This window comes from Peromyscus californicus, unplaced genomic scaffold, assembly GCF_007827085.1.
Source record: "Peromyscus californicus insignis strain IS unplaced genomic scaffold, ASM782708v3 Scaffold_1__1_contigs__length_55948999, whole genome shotgun sequence".
Classification (NCBI taxonomy): Eukaryota; Metazoa; Chordata; class Mammalia; order Rodentia; family Cricetidae; genus Peromyscus; species Peromyscus californicus.
The window spans coordinates 55,048,300-55,067,735 of NW_026294492.1; the positions used below are offsets into that span (position 1 = coordinate 55,048,300).

General features: G+C 60.5%; 1 protein-coding gene across 4 annotated transcripts; it reads right to left on the bottom strand.

The window, feature by feature from the left end:
• Positions 1-83: 83 nt before the first annotated feature.
• Abca7 (ATP binding cassette subfamily A member 7) lies at positions 84-19,263 on the bottom strand. Of its 4 annotated transcripts, none has more exons than XM_052747254.1 (47): positions 18,337-19,263; positions 17,303-17,375; positions 17,126-17,219; positions 16,683-16,824; positions 16,486-16,598; positions 16,323-16,396; positions 15,977-16,057; positions 14,876-15,086; positions 14,654-14,793; positions 13,867-13,983; positions 13,617-13,784; positions 13,156-13,385; positions 12,638-12,814; positions 12,192-12,414; positions 11,850-12,071; positions 11,568-11,769; positions 11,068-11,178; positions 10,433-10,604; positions 10,059-10,190; positions 9,792-9,931; positions 9,520-9,657; positions 9,137-9,324; positions 9,001-9,058; positions 8,606-8,883; positions 8,383-8,419; positions 8,054-8,194; positions 7,819-7,979; positions 7,546-7,670; positions 7,364-7,462; positions 6,764-7,051; positions 6,619-6,651; positions 6,328-6,505; positions 6,075-6,244; positions 5,432-5,540; positions 5,190-5,305; positions 4,420-4,564; positions 4,195-4,318; positions 3,759-3,888; positions 3,566-3,686; positions 3,422-3,484; positions 2,621-2,727; positions 2,264-2,405; positions 2,029-2,163; positions 1,677-1,780; positions 1,428-1,520; positions 401-641; positions 84-290 (listed from the first exon to the last, which is right to left on the bottom strand). In XM_052747254.1, exons 2-47 carry the CDS (start codon positions 17,366-17,368, stop codon positions 138-140), a joined length of 6,492 nt encoding a protein of 2,163 aa, XP_052603214.1. In that variant the 5' UTR covers positions 17,369-17,375; positions 18,337-19,263; the 3' UTR covers positions 84-137. The 4 variants fall into 4 exon arrangements, with proteins under 4 accessions (XP_052603214.1, XP_052603213.1, XP_052603211.1 ...); XM_052747253.1 differs by having other exon boundaries at positions 5,190-5,251; positions 5,432-5,609; XM_052747251.1 differs by having other exon boundaries at positions 5,432-5,609; positions 18,337-19,262.
• Between the last annotated feature and the right edge of the window lie 173 nt (positions 19,264-19,436).

Sequence of the window (19,436 nt, forward strand, 5' to 3'; positions counted from 1 at the left end):
CAGACACAGGCACACACTGTACGTGCGACAGTGTGTGAGACTCGGTAGGAGCCAGGGCTCCCAAAACATAAACACACGGCTGATGCCTCGCTCTTCTTGTCTCTCTTTATTTCTTCCAGGGCCCAAGGCAGGCGTGCTCAGAGCATGGTCTCCACAGAGCTGGGGTCTTCCAGAAATCGGCTGATACGTTTAGGGTGCTGCCGGCCCGGTGTGGAAACCTCCCCAGCTCCAATGTCCCGCTGGCTGCCCTTCTCCTCTTCCCCTTGGTCTTTGGAGAAATACAGGAACACCTGACAGGGTGACATGGAGGAGACAGAAAGGCATGGGAGGGAGATGTCAGCCCAGGGTCGGGAGGTCCTCAGCTCTTCCCTTCAGGCCCTGTTATGGTTCCCGACGTCACCTCCTCCAGCGTGGTCTGGCTAACGGAGAAGTCCTCCACGCCGTGGTCCTTGCCTTGCGCGGCCAGCTCGCGGAACACGCGTGCCAAGGTGCAGCTGCCCCCGAGTGGCAGCTGGAATCGCAGGCGGCTGCCATGCACCTCCCGGAGCTCAGCACCCGGGAAGGTGGCCATGATGAAGGTTATCGCCGGTTCGGGCTGAGCCGGTGGGACCCTGAGGGTCAGTGTGTGGCCAGCCCCGAACCTGGAGGGGACAGGGCCAGGGATGCAGGCCACGGCCCTCCTGCTCACCCTACTCTGCTTGGGAGCCACCACCATGACCCCGAGGCCACGCCCACTCAGAGGACCTGACACACCTGTCAGGACAGACGCCCCTCACCTACCCTGGACCCCGTCCAGAAAGCCCTCCTATGAACACACGCACCTTCCCAGGCTCCCCTTATAAGGTCTGGCTCCGCCCCTAGCAAGCACCATGTGGCCCTGCCCCTTGCATCTAGCCCCGCCCTTTGGTCGCACCCCTGCCACCCCTGCAAATGAACCTTCCCATATCCCCGTGGTGGTCCCGCCCCTCGTGGCCTAAGCCCTGCCAACATACGCTCTAACTCCGCCCACATCCCACGCCACCCTTAAACCCTCCAGAGTTTCATGCCTACAAATGACACATTACTTCATCCGTGTGGCTCCGCCTTTTATACCGTAACCACGCCCATATACAACATAACCCCGCCCACACCCTATAATTCACGCCAACGCTTTCTGGCTCCGCCCCTCGCGTGGCCCCGCCCATGCACGCTAACCCTACCCGCCCACCCTCCAGGACCCACGCAAACTCTTCCTACTCACCAAGTCTTTTCCAGCTCGCCAGTGTCCACACCCAGCTCTTCAGGCTCCACCTCCACATACCTGATTAGCCCTTCTAGCCCCACCCACCGCCTCGGCGCATCCATCAGATCCTGCATCCCTCCGGTCCCCGCCTCCCCGACGACGCAGGTCAGGCCCAGGAGCCTGCCGGTCACGCGCTGCTGCTCACCGGCCTTTGAGATGCTGGGCGCTTCCCAGACATCGGAACCGCCCGTTCACCATGACGGCCAGGCGCGTGCAGAGCGCTTCGCACTCCTCCATGCTGTGGGCGAGCGGCAGTGTGAGCGCAGCCGGGCCCAGCCAGCCTGCTCGGGGGCCAGGCTCTCTCCCATCCCTGGAGCGCTCTCACCCTAGGCACCTCACCAGGGTCAGGGTCGCCCCAGCCTGCAAGGGGGCCAGAGAGTAGTATGGTGCTCACCTGTGCGAGGTGAGCACCACGGAGCGGCCCTCGCGCACCACCGACAGCAAGCTGTTCCACAGAAACCGCCGTGCACTTGGGTCCATGCCTGTGGTGGGCTCGTCCTGCAAAGGAGGGACCCCGGTGACAGCCCCTGACCTGCTCAAAATCTGCCTCCCGAGGCTCCGCCCCGTCTAAGCCGCGGCACACTTCAATCAGGCCCCACCCTGCTCAGGCCACGCCCAAATGGGCCCTGTCTCGCACAGGCACCGCCCCTAAGGCCTCCACCAGCTTAGACCCCCACCTCACTAAGACCAGGTCCCCTCCCACTCAGGTCCCACCCACAACCCACTCAGTCCCCGCCTCCACGCACCAGAAAGACCACTGCTGGGTCCCCAACCAGAGCCAGGGCTGTGGCCAGCTTCCGCTTGTTCCCTCCGCTGTAGGTGCCCGCGGGTCGGTCCGCGTAGTTGCGAAGGCCCAGGCGCACCAGGCCCGAGAGCGCTGTCTGCGGAGGTGTGGGGGGGTGTGGGGGGGGGGGGTGGTGAGCGTGGGCGGGACCATACCGAGAGGGGCCAGGCCACAGTAAGCATAGGGACGGAGTTCACCTGGGCAACCTGGGCCTTGGGCACCCCGCGCAGGTGCGCAAACAACTCCAGGTGTTCCCGGCCCGTCAGCAGGTCGAAGATGGCGTCAGACTGGGGACAGTAGCCCATGCTGCGGTGTGCGGCAGCTGGATCCCGGGCCACGCTGGGGTTGGGGACAGGAGGCTCAAGAGCTTGCAGGCCACCCATGCAGGACGGCATAGGTGTCTGCGGAGGGCGAGGAGTCCCAGGGCACGTGGGCCGTGCACAGCGGGACGCAGATCCCAGGCGGTGGCCTGGTGAAGTACCACATCCACTCACGGACCGATGGGGGAAGAACCAGGGTGCAGGATACATATGCCCCCACCAGGAACCTCTTACCTGTGTCCTGCCAACACTGCTTCACCGCTGCTGGGCAGTGTGTCCCCTGTCACCATGCGGAAGGTGGACGTCTTCCCTGCCCCATTGACGCCCAGCAGCCCAAAGCACTGAAAGGAACCCACAAACCCTTCACAGCCCAAGTCCAGGGCCACAGCCCTCAGCCCCCAGTGCTACCACATGGAAGGGTGAGGGCAGGGGGTGGGGGCTGGGAGAGGCAGAGAATGGTTTTGGGCACCCAGGGTCTCATGTAACCCAGGCTGGCTTTGAACTCCCTATATGGTCAAAGACAACCTTGAACACGGGATCCTCCTGCCTCAGCAGGCTCACGTGCGTTCACGGATGTGTTCTGACTCCCTGGTAGGCAGCCAGTGAACCACGGCCAGGTAATGAGTTTGCATGTGCCCAAGGCCTCGAAGGCAGAAACAGGTGCCTAAGAAGTTTTAACTGAGAAGGACTTGACATGGCCGGGAATAGAGCGAAGACTCAATGCTGTTAGTGCGTGGGAAAGGACGGTCCCCCCACAGTGGCAATCAGTATGCCTGGGCTACAAAATGAGTTCCAGGACAACCAGGACTGTTACATAGAGAAACCCTGTCTCGAAAACCAAAAATAAGTGAATAAGTAAAAATTAGGTAACAGAAGGGGCTTAATGAAAGGTGATGTGAGCGCAGCGGTGCTCAGGAAAGTGGGGTCACTGAAGGGGCTTGGTCGAGGTGGACAGACAAACAGGAGGTACTCGACAAACAGCGAGGAGCCTCCAGCCCTGCCTGACCCAGCACTGAGTTCTCCGCCCAGACTCACCTCCCCAGGGGGGATCCCCAGGCACAGGCGATCCACAGCCGGACTCTTCTGTCCACGGTACACCTGTAGGGGCGGGGCCTCTTGAGAAGGGACAGAGTGCCCGTGCCAGCCCCGACCTGGCTCCTGTCCCCACCCTGTGCCTACCTTAGTCAAGTCCCGGAGGACCAGCACGTCCCCCTTGGTGGCCCCCTTGGTCACACGCTCCCGCTCTCGAGCTACATCCTCATCCTCCTCATCCAGGGGCGGCAGCGGTCCCGGTTTGGGTCTGAGGATAGACAGGTAAAAGGACCCAGGGAAGGATGCTGGCCGCCACCACCCTCACCTGGTCCCCACTGACTGTGGCAGGAGGTGACTGCGGTGCTGGAGCAGGAGTGTGATGAGCAGGAACAGGGGTCCCTGGGCCACCATGGCCAGAAGGTTCTTGCCGACAATGTCCCAGCGTAGGGGTGACTGGAATTGTTTGTCTCCTGTGGGGACAGGAGACACTGGGTCTCACCCCGTCCAGTTTACCTTGGATTCAAGAAAAGTGACCATGGCCTGTGCTGCTAGGGTACAGCTGACCTAGACTGTAAAGTTTCACATCTTCTTTTATGTGTGGTCATAGACCTTTCATGATATGACGTTTTAATTACCTTTTCCTCACTTTTAATTTGACATCATTTTTGTGCCACCTAAAATTGTCCAGTTAATGTGTCCCCATCTCATATAACCAAATTGAGAGGTAGCCCTCCCAGTGGTGCTGTTCACAGTCCCCATTTGACAGACATTCTCACCCAAGCGCTCAAAGGCATCTGCCATGGCCTGGTTCCGCACCATGTCGATAAGTCCTCGGCCCAGGCAGAAGTGGGGGAAGATAAGAAACACTTGCTTCAGAATCCGGCTTACTTCTTGCAAGTTCTGTTCAGGGGCAGGTAGAGCCTAGCAGGTCAGCAGCTAAGCCCAACAGCGCCCAGTAACTCAGCCCAGCCCTAGCCCCAGGTTTTGTGACAAGATCCCACCTGATCTGAAAGCAGTTCCAGCACAAAGGTGGCCATGCTGCTGTTGATGCCAATGAAGAGGTTAATGCAGGTGAGTACCACATAGGCCGTGCTGGGCACGGAGAAGAAGAAGGAGGCAGGGTACATTAGAGGTGTGATGGACCAGCTGAAAGGGAAGGGTGACAAGTGCTACCAGTGACTTGACACACTGGGTGGCCCTCAGGATAACCCCCCTCAGATCTGTACTATGTGCCTCAGATCTGTATTAGGTGCCAGGATGTGATGAGCTTTTAAGGCCACGTTGGCTAGCTCCCAATTCTAACTCCTTCCCCACCCCCTTGGTCTCACTATGAAGCCCAGGTAATCCTTGAATTCACAGTGATCCACCTGCCTCTGCCTCCCAAGTGCTGGAATTAAAGGTGTGCACCACCACCTTGACCTTTTTTTTTTTTTTTTTAAAGATTTATTCATTTTTATTTATGTGATTGAGTGTTTGGCTGCTTCTATGTACACACATTATGTGTGTGCCTGGTGCCTGCAGAGGTCAGAAGAGGGCATCGGATCCTCTGAAACTGCAGTTACAGAAGGTTGTGAGCCATCATGTGGGTGCTGAAAACTGAACCTGGGTCCTCTGAAAGAGTAGCCAGCATTTTTAACCACTGAGCCATCTCTCCAACCCCTGAATCCTACCATTCTTGAGGTCCTATTGGACGTGAGAGTCTTTTTCTCCAGTTACTATGGATCTCCTCCCCCCACAAGAAGAGTAGACCTCAAGGGGCCGGGGGTCTCACCCATACAGCAGCAGCAAGAGTAAGAGGGCGGGCAGGTTCTCCGGCGCCACGTAGGCCCTCTGCTGAAAGGCCAGGAAGATGAGCACCACTATGCACACTGCCACCAAGTAATTACACTGTATCCGAGACAGGAGTCACCTCAGTCGCTCGGAGGGTCAGGGGTCAGGGTCAGCTGTTCCTCCCCTCCCCTCTCTTGTGGCCAGGTGACCACCCACCCCTACCTGGTGGCCAGCCACACATACCATGTCCCAGAGGAAATTGCCAAGCCAGTAGAGGGTTTGAGGCAGGCCGCTGACCAGCTGCAGGTGTTTGGCTCTGGTGACACGTTCCTCGATGAGGACCAGGGTGAAGCTGGCTGGGACAAAGGACATGGCGAAGACCACACATATGGAGACAAGGACATCCACTGAGGAGGCCACCCTGCGGGTGAGAGGTTGGGAGTAGCTCAGAGCAAAATGGGGCATGATGCTGGGTCTTTGGGATTGATTCCCGGCAGGAGAGAGGCATGGCAATTTGGGGACACAGGCATGGGAGAGGTCTGGGTCCTTAAAAGTGGGACAAGAACCAGGGTGCCTGGATGTTTTTCATCCTGAAAGTCTCTTTGTTTGTTTGTTTTTGTTGTTGTTTGTTTGTTTTGAGACAGGGCCTCTCTACATAGCCTGGAACTTTCTATGTAAGTAGACCAGGCTAGCCTTAAACTCACAGAGATCTGCCTGCCTCTGCCTCCTGTGTCCTGAGATTAAAGGCGTGCGCCCTCCCACTGCCTGGCCTTTCCAGTGTTGGGATGACATTCTGTCACTAGCCCAGGCCAGGGAAGGCTCCGATCCAGTCCCCACCACCTCTGAGCAACAAGACCACACACGGAGAGTAAATGGATGGACTCACAGCGCTGCCTCAGACAGCTGCTCCTTGGTCAGGTTCAAAGGGTGGTTGAGCGTAGTGATGCTGTGGGCATGGCGGGCCGTGCCAGACGGCAGGAGGGCATGTAGGAGTCCATTGTTGGCTCGGTTCACAAAGGCCACCATGGCATGCCAGCCCTTGTTGTTGAACCAGATCTGAATGGATCAAAGGCCATGAGGTCCGAGAGGCGAGTGGCCTTGGATGGCCCCGGCCACCACCTGCTGGCCCCAGCTCCCACCTTAAGGCTGTTGTGGGCGTCAAGGCCAAGGGCCCACTGAGTGAGGTTGTTCAGGATGCGGTCTAGGGCATTGCCAGGCTGGGGGCTCAGCAGCGCCCGCATCTCTGCCACTGTGCGGACCACCTCATGCCCTGAGGGCAGGTCTGGGTCTCGGCCTCCCAGGGAGAAGCCCCCGTATCTGGGGAATGGTTTGGGGTGGAGATGGAGACTGAGGAGCTGGGGAAGTGGGCAGGCCACCAGAGGGTGTGGGAAAGGGACAGACAGGGTTTCCCACACCAGGTCCCATCTCACCTGACCTCATCCACCCACTTCTTAGTCTTCAGGCTGCAGGACATACATGGGAAACAGAGTGATACAGTCGAATGGGAAGGGTCAGTATGGGGCATGGGGACCACCCAGCCTCCCCAGTGCTGGCACACAGAACCTGGGTGCTTACCCCCGGCGCACCAGGCTGGGGTAAGTCTTCACCAGGAAGTCAGACACATTTCGGCCAGTGAGATTCTGGATCACCTCCCCCAAGCCAGCCATGGCCTGGGGTGGCGGTGGACCCCCAGCTCCGGCCGGGCAGTCTGGCAGCAGGCGGCGGGCTCCAGGCTGGCTGCATTGGCATGCTGGGGACGGAGACTCTGGAGTCCAGTTACCACTGGCCAGGATGCCGGCCACATCTGCAGGGACCTCGGGGACCGAGAAGTAGCAGGCCAAGGAGTGTGCGCACTCGGATCCTCTATGGAGTCGGAAAGGGCTGTGGGTGCTGGGAAAGGGGGTGCTAGCAGACACAGACCCCACATTCCCATGAGGCGAGGGAGGCCTGCTCACCAGGGCCAGAGGGGAACAGAGGCAAGGAGCCATGGAGGGAAACTGAGGCCAGAATCCTGACAAGAAAACTGAGGTGGGAACTCAGAGGGAAATCAAGGCAGAGACCAGGCAGGAAAATGGAGGCAGATCAAGAGAGGAAGCTGAGGCAGAGTCTGGGGGAAACTGACGCAGTTTCTGGGGTGGGGGATACGCCAAGGACAGTTGGCTGGGTCAGCCTCACCTGGCAGCTGCGCCCTGCAGACTGGGGACCTGCAGCCCGGCCTGGCCCAGCAGCGCCTCCAGCAGCTTCACCCGGTTGGGGTCCCCAGGGGCGTCCTCACTGTGGGGTGACAGGTCATCACTGTGACTGTGACGATCCCGTCACCTGCCCACAGTCACCTGCCCACTGTGCCCAGCACCCACCTGAAGAAGGAGACCTGGGGGCCGTACATAGCGGGGCTGAGCTGCAGGGGCGGGTACTGGCCGAACGGAGGGACGATAAGGCTGAAGAGCAGGGCCAGGCCCACGAAGAGAGCAGGCAGCACAATCTGGGGGACAGTGTCGTCAGCACCCACCTCCACACACCCTACCCTGCTCCCACCCCGGGGCTCCCCAGCGCCCTCTGCAGGAATGAAAACCCTGAGTGGACAGCCCAGGACAGCCATGCCTCCTCTGTGGTGCAGGGCCTTGTCAAACCTGTGCAAACAGGCCCCGGCGGCTGCGGCGGGCAAGCAGGAAACGCTTGTGGAGCAGAGCCCGGAGCTGTTGGCAGGTCAGTGTCCAGCCTTGCACGGGAGCAGCATCGCCACCGCCGGGTGTGGAGCCCTGCGGGGCCTGGGGATCCAGCATCAACCTAGCTGTGGGGGATGGGAAGGTGAGCTCCGGCACCTTGGGGGTGATGGGGCAGGGTGTGAGCAGGCAAGAGACTCACCCAGCTCCCCGTTCTCCAGGGCTGACGCCTCTGGCCCCGTGTGGGGCTGCAGAGTGGCCGTGGGGGGGTGCAGGTGCTGCTGTCCGGAGTCACCTCCTGTGGAGCCAGCGGGGTTCAGGGTGGGGGACAGGGTCTTGCTTCCTGGGGAAACCAAGCCAGAGCCCAAAGCAGGGAAGGGCCAGCATTCAGAAGGAGGACTTGGGGCCAGCACCAGGGAGGAACCTGGGGTTCTGCCCTGAGGACAGACCCAGCCGGGGATGAGTGACGGGCCTCAGGCCTGTTTTGATTCCAAACCAGGGTTGGGTTGAAGGGTCACAGCTATGGCGTACCTTCTCTGTGTGCATCCTCCACCACCTTTAGGAAGATCTGAGGAGACAGAGCAAGAGGCTCGTAGGAGGGACACCCCCATAAACCACTGGTTCCCCCAGGCCTCCTCAAGAGATCTCCAAGCCATCCACCTTCCCCAAGAGCCATCTTTCCTGCCTGGATCTCCCCCTTGCCATCCATAAGCAGACTCCTATTCATCCTTCAAAATCCCACTAGGTCCCACACCTCCTCCAGGTTGGTGTCCGAGATCCCATAGCCGGTGAGTCCCAGAGCCTCCAGTTGCCGATCCAGCTCTTGGAAGACCATGGCAAAGCTGCCATCCAGGGCACCCGCATAGGGCAGCGCCAGCACCAGCTCATGGGGCAGCTCCTCCGCCAGCTGAGCTCCAGGAACATGGCGCCGCACTAGGTCTAGTATCCGGGGTGTCCTCGGGGTGATGGAGGCCGCATCGGGAGCTGGGGCCTGGCCGCTCCCGTCCGAGGCTCCTTGGGTGAGAGTTGTCCCTGTGGACACAGGTCGGGGTGAAGGAAGGACAGGCGTCCGGTCTGGGGTCTTGAGCTCTGGTGTTAAGTGCCTGCTGGCCCCCGGCATTCCCTTAGGGTCCCCGGGCCCAGTCTCACCGGCCACGTTGCCCTCGCTGCCTGGTTTCTGCTTCCGTCTGGGGTCCCCGCTGTCTCCCTTCATAGAGAAAGACAGTGGTCCATCTCCGCAGGGCAGAGCTGGGGACAGGGCTCAGCGGCCAGTTCCAGCCCTCACCTCCGAGTCCTGGGTGTTGAGGGCCTGAGGACTCTTCACCAGCGTCAGGTAGTAACCGCAGCCCAAGTGTCGACGCAAGAAAAGCGGGGACCCACAGCAGCACAAAGAGCCGTTCGCCACCATGGCCACGCGGTCTCCCAGGAGCTCCGCCTCATCCAGGTGGTGAGTGGAGAGGATCAGTGTGCGATCTGGACATGGGGACCCAATCCATGTGAACCGCTGGGTTCACCAGGCCTCTACCCAGGCGGCAGTGTCTCTCAGGAATTGCCTAACCCTATGCAGCAAACTCCTGTGCATCCCTCAGAACCCCATCCCAGCATTTCATACTCAGAAACCTTTTTTTTTTTTTTTCGGGCTATTCCACCCCATCTTCCAGCTCTTACCCCCCCTGTACTTCAGCAGTAATTCCCAAATGCCACGTCGAGAAGCGGGGTCCACACCAGCAGTGGGCTCATCCAGGATGACTACCCGGGAGCCACCCACAAAGGCAATGGCCACAGACAGTTTCCGCTGCATCCCACCTGCGTGGAGGGAGGGACAACCCTAATGTGACCCACCCAGCTGCTTGTGGGGCAGCCTCACTTCCCCACCTGAGCATACCTCAGGGCCCCGTCAGCCCCCCAAGTTCTACACCCCACGGAGGCGGCCTACTCACCGGAGAGGTGGCGCGTCTGTGCGTCCCGCTTGGGGACGAGCCCCACATCCCGTATCAGACGTTCCTGCTCAGAGCTCACGGCAGCTGCGCTCACGCCTTTCAAACGGCCGTAGAACCACACATGCTCATCCACCGTCAGCCTGTGGCCAGGGGTGGTCCGCAGTGACTCCCTTGGTGTGTGTGTGTGTGTGTGTGTGTGTGTGTGTGTGTGTCTCAGATGACACCAGGCCCCTCCCGCCGCCCCCGTCCAGGCCCGGCAGGACTCACATGTCAAACAGCACATTGTACTGTGGGCAGATGCCCAGGTGGGGCCGGATGGCTGCCATGTCGGTTTGCACATCATGGCCCAGGATGGAGGCCGAGCCACCACTGGGTGGGAAAAGACCACTCAAGATGGACCTGTGGGTGCAGGGATCTCAGAGAAGCTGCCCTTCAGGGACAGAGGGCCACCTACACTCGCAGGGTGCCGTGTGCTCCTTTTCCAGGGGAGGGAAGTGGGCTCAGAGGAGCGCCGTATCTTAACTACTGTGTGTACAAACCAGACCCAGTTCCTGCTCCACTGCACACCTGGGATCCTCCAACCCCGATGCATGGACTAGATGGGGAAACTGAGGGAAGGGGCGTAGTGGCTGGCGGCTCACAGTGTAGTTGTCTTGCCAGCCCCGTTGTGACCCAAAAAGGCAGTGATGTGGCCTTGGTAGAAGTCAAGGCTGAGTCCTCGGAGGGCTGGCTGCGGACAGCCACGAAAATGCTTCTTCAGGCCACGGATGGAGACACCGGGAATGAGGCCAGGTGGTGGTTCTTCCAACAGAACTGTGGAGGGAGAACAGGGTCAGCTGTGGGCCTGGGGGTCCCTCAGAGCTGGTCAGTGGAATTAGGGTCCTATGAGAGTTAAGGGAGACGGGCATGGTGCGGGATGGTCACCTCAGCTACTTAGGAGGCTAAGGAAGGGACGCTCGTGAGCTTAAGGTCAGCCCGGGCAACTTAGTGAGACCCTGTCTCAAAAAAAAATGTGGCTCGGGGTAGAGTCTCTGTCTAGAGTCCCCCCTAGAAGGAACTGGGGCATGGCTCGGGGATAGAGCCCCTGCACGGAAACCAGCAGAGAGGGCCTGAGATGTCATTCAGTGGTAGAATGCTTGCTAGCATGCACAAGGCTCTGGGGGAGATCCCTAGGGGCCAGGGCCTGGGGTGTCCAGGGCATTGAGGGACCTGTTTCTCTAGGGGAGACAAGGGAGTCAAAACCAGCAAAAGGTTAGTAATTGTCATGGGGCCTCACCCTTGGCATCTTGTGGGGCAGGGGCCAAGACAGAACTCCGGGGAGATCCAGGCCCACACCAGTAGCTCCTCCGAAAGGGGAAATCCCATGGCTCAGGGATCCCATATTGGCCTGGTGGAAAGTGACGCTCGGTTACACTTGTCACGCCCATGAGACGTGAGAACTCCCAGGCCACACACTTGGAATCGGGGCACCCAGGGACCCTGCCCCTCAGTGGTAGCATCAGCTAGGAAATGTACTTCCAGAAACCCAGTATCCCAGAGACATGCCCTAAAATGTGGTGTCTTGTGGCCAGGACAGTGAGAGTGTGCCCCAGAGGGAAGCTCCAGCCATCCTGGGTGGTGTTCTAACCCAGGCTGTTCCCAGACACCAAACAGCAGGAGGCAAAGTCTATGCACTTCAATATCCCATCAACACACCCTAAAACATCTCTCCTGGTGCCCAGGAACACTCCAGAGAGCCGGCGTGTCCCCACCTGGAGCACTTCCCCCGTGGCCCACCTGGGCAGACGGCCTCCAGGTACCAGAGGGCGAGGCCATAGATGGCGGCGTCCAGCAACAGGAAGGCAGACACCTGCGCCAGGCTGAAGACATCCTCCGCAGGGGCCCTGCCCAAATTGTGCCACTGCGCCCCATCCCCCTGCTCCTCCAGCAGCGCCAGGCTTTCACATCCGAAGCCGAAGGCCACGGGGGACAGCAAGCTCTGGGGAGAGGGAGGGGGGTTCAGGGAGCTGGCTACACTCTGTGGGTATCCATCCCCTCACAGGCTGGAGCATTCCTCACCGCGGCGACAAGGCCGCCTAGGGGCAGGCGCTCACGCCAGGCGACACACAGCACGTAGGGCAGGTAGAGGGAGAAGTAGAGGAGGCCCCCACAGGCAGCTGCCAGGTTGGCCCTGGAGAAGAAGGCGCTGAGCAGAAAACTCTGAGCCACGGTGGCCACCGCGAAGGCCGCCAAGAAGAAGAAGAGGACAGCCGGGTGGCTGTAAGGAAGGATGCTCCCTAGCTGGGAGAGAGCACAAGACTTTCAGGACCCCATCCCGAGATGGGCGCTGGGGATGCGTGTCCGAGCTTCACACCACGGGGCGCGGGGTGGGTGGGAGGGGCGGCATCCAGGATCCCTCACCTTGAGCACTAACACCAGCAGCGCCGTGCTGACCAGGAAGGGTCCCAGGCAGCTGAGGAACCAGCCCAGCCAGAGCACGGCGCGGCTCAGCCCCATGGCTCGCATGGTTTCCCGCAGCCTCGTCTCTTTCTCCCGCACCACGGCCTTCACGGTGAGCGCCACCGAATAGATCCAGGCCAGAGTCAGAAACAGGGGCAGAGACCGGCTGAGCACGCGCAGGAACCTGGAGTGGTGGGAAAGTGGGACGCAGCTGCAAGCCCCGGCACAGGGTGCGCACACGGGTGCGGCTCAAGTGTCACCCTGGGGTGACATCCTCAGAGGGCTGATCCAGCCAGAGGACGCCAGCTCCCAGCACAGGCCACTTGATTTCTTTATGGGGAGACCCTGGAAGTCTGGAGGGCCCCTCCAAACCACAGAGCCCAGGCAGGATGTGAGGACGCACTCACACGTCATCCACGTAGCAGGGGTGCGGCATCTGCTGCAGATAGAGGCTGGTGCGGGCGTCCCCTCCACTCAGCACACGCACAGCCGCCTGCTCCAGCAGGTCCTGCAGGTACACGAAGCCACCCCACACATATCGAAGGTCCATGAAAGGGTCTGCAGATGGCCCTGGGTCCCAAAACCTGGGAGATGCCAGATTCAGTGGATAAGCTCCATGGAAGTGAAGAAACTCACAGAGGCCCCTTCCCATCAGCCCTTTCTTTTCCAGATTTAATAATGCACTTAGCCAGCTCCCCTGTCTCCACACTTGGGAAGTCCATGATAGACTTGGCTGGCCGCTCTTTGTACTAGGCTAGCCCCCCACTGCCCTTGGCTAACCCCACTGCTGCACAGCACTCCCCCCGCCCCCCACAGACCTTATCCCGGACCCTTGGCCACACTCACACCTAGTTCCATCTATCACCTCCGACAGGCACGGCCTTGGCCCTGCCCCCCAGGCCCCCCCGAAGCTCTCTCCCCTCACTTGTCCCTGATCTTGTTGGTCCTTGTGACGTCATCGATATCCATTCGGATCTTGAATCGCAGGTGGCCAGGACCCAGGGCTGGAGACCACAGCTCCGATGGGTCCAGAGGGTCCTCAGGGCTCAAGAAGACGATGCCCGCCCAGAGGCGGCGCTCACCCAGCAGCTCCAGGGCACGGGACACAAGAGCTCCCTCGGAGGGCACAGCCTCCAGCTTGTCTAGGGACACACACTGGGGGGGGGGGATGAACTCTAGGGTGTGACTGAACCCTCAGTCCCCAGCCCCTTCCCCCTGGGTCCCTCGTACCCCTGGGTGACCATACACATGGCCAGTGGGCGCCCTCTTCAGACATAAACGAAGCCCAGATTTCTCTGTGCTGCACCTTCCAGGACAGGATCTGCCGCCGGTCCCTTTCAGGTCACCAGGGAAAGGCCCACTCCACCATCCATGACAACCCCTCACCTCCATGATCTGGCCCAGGATTCCTGCCAGGCGCCCTATGTCCGCGTAGGCCTCCCGCCAGCTGTAGCCACCCCTACTGGGGTCCAGAAAATCTCGGAGGGCAGCCAGCTGCTTCTGGCCTCTGGGTGTCTGCTGCCTCTGCCCTGAGCCCTCCACCTCCAGCAGTCTCTGGGGAGGGGAACGAGAGGTCTCCCTCCACCCTTCCCTCCTGGAGACCCTAGCCCGGAGGTGGCCGACTCGCCCAGCCCACCTGAAGCATGGCCGTGTTGGCACTGTCATTCATGAAGTTGAAGATCTGGGGTCCCAGCACCCCCCAGACCTCTTGTAGGTCCCTCAACAGAGCCATTTCCTCGAAGGTGCGGTTCACCTGCAAGTGGGAGCTGAGGTCAGCTGAGGCCGCCTTTCCACACACCTGCTCTGAGCTTGGCCGTGCCCTGGCCTCTGGACCTTTCTCTTCATCATCATCATCATCATCATCATCATCGTCATCATCATCACCATCGAGTGTCACTGTCCCCTGGCTGATCTGGAACTCACAGAGATCCACCCGCCTCTGCCTCCCAAATGCTGGGACTAAAGGCGTGCGCTGCAGTCACTGGACTTTCCTACCTTTGAGACAGCGTCTCACCCTAGAGCTTAGGCTGGAACTCCAGATGCCTCAGCTTCCTTCTGAGTGTCGGGATTATAAACCTGTTTCTCTAAAGAGCCACGGCTTTAACCTGTGTTCTCTCCCTCCCTCTCTCCCTCTCCCTCTCTTTCTATTTTTGTATTTTGTGTTCTAGTGATAGAGCCCAGAGCTCTGTGTACACCCCGTCACCACTGAGCCCTGCCCCGTGCTCCTCACTGGGGATTCTGGGCGGGGCTCCACCCTGACCACGCCCCCAGCCCCTCACTGGGGATTCTGGGCGGGGCTCCACCCTGACCACGCCCCCAGCCCCTCACTGGGGATTCTAGGCGGGGCTCCACCCTGACCACGCCCCCAGCCCCTCCTCTGAGGCTGTCACTGTTGCTGTCCCCCACTGGTTCCTGTGTCTCACCTGCGCCATGAGCTTCCGAGTGAAGTTTGTGTCAGGGGCAAAGAGAATTTTCCCGAGGATCAACGGCTTCAGGCGCCTCCAGAGCAGTCGCGACACGGGATGGTCATCCAGCGCCCCCATGAACTGGGAGCAGGCAGGGCCTGGTACGGGGTAACGTGAGGCCCCACTGCGTCCCTCCACCCTCCATCGGCCCACCCGGAACCCAGCGGCGTAGCGACTCACTGAGGCTGCTGTCGGGCAGGGCAGGGGCCAGCTCCGGCCCCACGATCTCGTTGAGCTGGCTGGCATCGTACCAGTTGAGGGAGAGGCCCCCTGGGCTGCCGGGCCCCTTGGTGCTGCAGAGGGCCTCTGAAAGCAGCTCCAGCGAGCCGGTTGACCCTCGGGGCCTCCGCAGCAACGCTCGGAGCTCCAGCAGGCTGGGCAGCGTCAGGAGCTGGAGAAAGGCCACCAAGGGGCGCTGGGCGCCTCCTACAGAGCGTCCCAGTCCCCTGTGCTTATTTGTTCATTTTATTTTATTGAAACACAGTCTCATGAGGCTGGTGGCCTTACTTGCTGTGTAAGTTCATCCTGACAGGGCGCTGTGGGGAGTTAGGGGTAGAATGCAGGATTTCATGCATGCTAGGCAAACGCTCTACCAGCTGAGCTACAAGCACTCCGCTGACTGAGCTACAAGCACTCCGCCGACTGAGCTACAAGCACTCCGCTGACTGAGCTACAAGCACTCTACCGACTGAGCTACAAGCACTCCGCCGACTGAGCTACAAGCACTCTACTGACTGAGCTACAAGCACTCCGCCGACTGAGCTACAAGCACTCCGCTGACTGAGCTACAAGCACTCCGCTGACTGAGCTACAAGCACTCTACCGACTGAGCTACAAGCACTCTACCGACTGAGCTACAAGCACTCCACCGACTGAGCTACAAGCACTCCGCCGACTGAGCTACAAGCACTCCGCTGACTGAGCTACAAGCACTCCGCCGACTGAGCTACAAGCACTCCGCTGACTGAGCTACAAGCACTCTACCGACTGAGCTACAAGCACTCCGCCGACTGAGCTACAAGCACTCCGCCGACTGAGCTACAACGCCAGCCCTTCTGTGTATTTGTTCGTTTGTTTGTTTGACTGAGATACTGCCTCGCTCTGGAGCCCAAGCTTGCCTCTCTCTCACAGTTCCCCGGCCCAGCCTCTGGAGTGCAGCCACGGTAATGCAGCACCACACAGCTTCTTCCAGCTCGCAGTCTGAGGCAGGGCAGGGCCAGGCACACCTTTAGGCCCCACCCCGCCCCTGCCTGCTTAGTACTGCTTCCTGGAGCCTCTCACCTCCTGGGTAAGGTCCCTGGTGGTATCCAAGAACTTCCTCATGGAATCCTGGGCTTGACCCAGCACAGGCTCCAGGGACGCCTGTCAACAAGAGAACAAGCGAGCCTGAGACCCGGGTGGACTGCTCAGCAGTCCTCGGGCCAAGGATGACCTCAGACTCTGATCCTCCTGCATCCACCCCGAGTGCTGAGACGCCAGGGGAGCTGGGCCCGAGCCCACGGGCAGGTGAGAGCTCCACCCCCGGAGCCCCAGCCTTTTACAAATGAGGTGGGGGAAGGTTGATGGGGAAGGGCTGGTTCCAGGCCCCACACGGGAGTCCCTGACCATGTCAGCCCCTCCTCCTCACCCCTTGCAGGATCTTTTTGAGCTCAGTGGTCACTGACGCTTGCTTGTTCAGTGGATGACTCTCTTGCGGCCAGGCTGAGGGGAGAGGATGCCCATGTTAGGCAAAGCTCAGCTTGAGGGGCCTGCTCCCCCGCCCCCAAGCTGAGGGCTCCCTCTTCCTCTACCTCCACCTCCCGCCGCTCTGAGCAGGGGCATCAGTTTCCCCAGCGCCGCCAGCATCTCCTGGGTGCTGCGCCCCCCCAGCACTGCTCGAGCATCGGCAAGGAGTCTGGAGATCCTGGGGCAGAGAGGGGATGGGAGGCGGGGCTCAAGAGTCCCAAACGCCACTCGTGGGCCGGCCCCACCCACCCACTCTACTTACAGGGAATCCTTAAAGTTGCTCAGGACCCCCGGCTTCTCGCCAGGCGTTGGCTGCTGGAAACAGGAGTTGTTGACATTGCAGATAAGGCCCTGCAGCCAGGGCACGGTGCCCGCGGATGGTAGCGGCTTGTTTGGAAAGTGGCCTGGGGGGAGAGGCACCTGCTCAGAGTCGCCCTCCCTTCTGCCACACCCAGCTCAGCCCCAGCACCGGGCTTGGCGGGAGAGGCTTGTCCCCTCCCACGACACACAGTGGGCCTTTTTCTTTCTTTCTTTCTTTTCTTTTCTTTTTCTCAACAGGGTTTCTCTGTGCAGCCCTGGCTGTCCTGGATCTCGCTCTGTAGACCAGGCTGGCCTGGAACTCACAGAGATCTCCCGCCTCTGCCTCCCGAGGGCTGGGGTTAAAGGCGTGCGCCACCGCCGCGCGGCTCGCACAGTGGCTCTTACATTCGTGGTGCTCCAGCGGTGGGTGGGAGTGGCGGACGGTCACCAGGATGAAGAAGAGGAAGAGGGGCCACAGTAACTCCACTAGGAGCTGGATCTGGGGGAAGAATGTGTAGGAGACTCTGGGGGACCGCGATGGACACCTGCCGTCGCCCCGCACCTGCATACCCCAGGCTTTACCGGCTGTCTCCTTCGATATGTGTAATTTTTCCACAGGAGGAGCATCAGCTGTGTGCAGAAGGCCATGATGACTCTGGACGGGGAACAGAGCGGAGAGCACAGGACGAACAGGCTGGGGGGGAGCTGTGTGGCTCCAGGCAGATGCCTGACGGTCTCTGATCTTCATCCTTCCATCCACCCTCATCCCCCCTTCTTCTCACTGAGCTGCGGGAATCTCCGGAAAGGAGAGCCCCGCAAACATCAAGGGGTGACCAATGGGAGCCCGGCCCGCTGCCGTCTCCGTAGCTGATTGGCTGGAAGGGCGATCGCTCCCGGTGGGCTGAAGGCTGGGGTCTGGAAGACCCTGTCCGCATTCTTCGGGGGCGGAGCTTGCATCGCAGGCCTCGGGCTCCGGGCTCCGCCGCGTCCGGGACCCGGGGCTCGGATCCCACGGCCCCCGGCGACCCACGGTCAGACCCGCAGCCTCTGTCCCCAGTGCGGACAGCCTCCGTGTCACAGAGATGGAAACTGAGGCTCCAAAGGGGGCAGAGTCACGCTCCCAAGGAAACCGGAGATGGGCCAGACGACCCCCAGCTGCGGGGTCGGCTCCCTGAGCCAGCCACTCCTGATCGCTTCCCCTCCCCCCCAGGACGGTCTGTCTGTGGCCTACTTCATAAGACAGACAGGGAAACTGAGGCTGACCCCGAAGGCAGTGGCCAAAGCTTAGCCCTCTGCGTGGGAACTGGCGGCTTCCACTCGCGGACGTTTATCTTTTACACAGTGGGATTTGGGAATCCGGGAGGATTTGGGAATCCGGGAGAACCCGCGTCATTGGGAAAGTGGGGCGCGGCGGGGGTAGGACGTGACCAGAAGCCCGCCGTGAGAAACAGCGGCCAGTTTTTCCCACACTCGCGGGAAGGGTAAGGAAGGGCGAGGGAGGGGAGGGGCTCGCCTGGAACCCCTAATTACCCGGGGACGCGGCTCCGCCCACCCGCACCCCACAGCACCCCCAGCTCGCCAGGCTCCGCCCTCCACCCTCTCGGGGTCCTCCTCACCGTTCTGAGCCCCCCAGACTCCGTCCACCGTCGCTCCGCCCGGCATCGGCGGGGGAGCGCGGCCCCTTTAAGAGGAGCCCCCTCCACTGCGGACGACGCCCTTCGCAACCCGCGGCCCCGGGCTGCACTCGGCCCCGCCCCCAGCGCTGCTATTGGACAATGCTCCTGCCACTCGCGGGTCTTTGCCACGGGAGGGGGCGGGACCACGGCCTGGGCGCGCCGAGCCGGGTTTCTTAAAGGGACCGCTTCTGGCCGCACCACGTTGGTTTCCCGGGGACGCACCGCGTCGGGGACCACGGGGCACCCCCCCCTTTGAGTTCACACCTCAAGAAGGCCGCTCCCCCTGCAGGAGACGCCTCTGTCTCCTCGCCCCAAGGAATCTTAAATATTTATTTGAGACCGGCTCACACTTTGGGAGGCCTGGCAAGCCTAGAGGTCATCTGTAGACCAGGTTGGCCTCGAACTCAAGACCCTCCTTCCTCTGTGCTGGGGTTAAAGGCGTGCGCCGCCGCCGCCCGGCACAACCTTCGTTTTTGATGTGTTTACTGGGGCAGGACGCGTGCGTGCACGGCGCATCTGTGGAGGCCAGGACTGCTTGCTTCCTGGAGTCTGTTCTTGCCTTCCACCACGGAAGGGTTGGCCGCAAGCGCCTTTACACCCTGATGCGTCTCACCAGCCGCTAGCCGGACTTTGAACGTGAAGCCTCCATGAGCTCACCCACAAAATGGAGGTCTAACCGCGTCCGTTCATTCATTCATTCACTCACTCCTTCATTCAACCACACCCTCTTAGCCCTTCCGTAGACTAGGCGATTTCAGAATCAGGTGGCAGCCCAACATTCTAAGATTAGAATTAATAGTTGCCCGGGTTTGGAGCAAAATCCCCGGATGTTTCTCACTGGGGAAAAAAAATCGGGTTTCTTTCACAAAACCGTAATGAGCTCGGAGGGGGGGGGGGTGTAGACGCACGCTCTGCAGGCCCTGGGAAGGGGCAGAGCTGGAAACGGGGCTTTGGAGTTGGGTTTTTGAGGATGTACAGGAGTTCAAAGAAGTCTCTTCCTCCACCTTAGTCCTGACCTCAAATCATTCCTTCAACTGGGC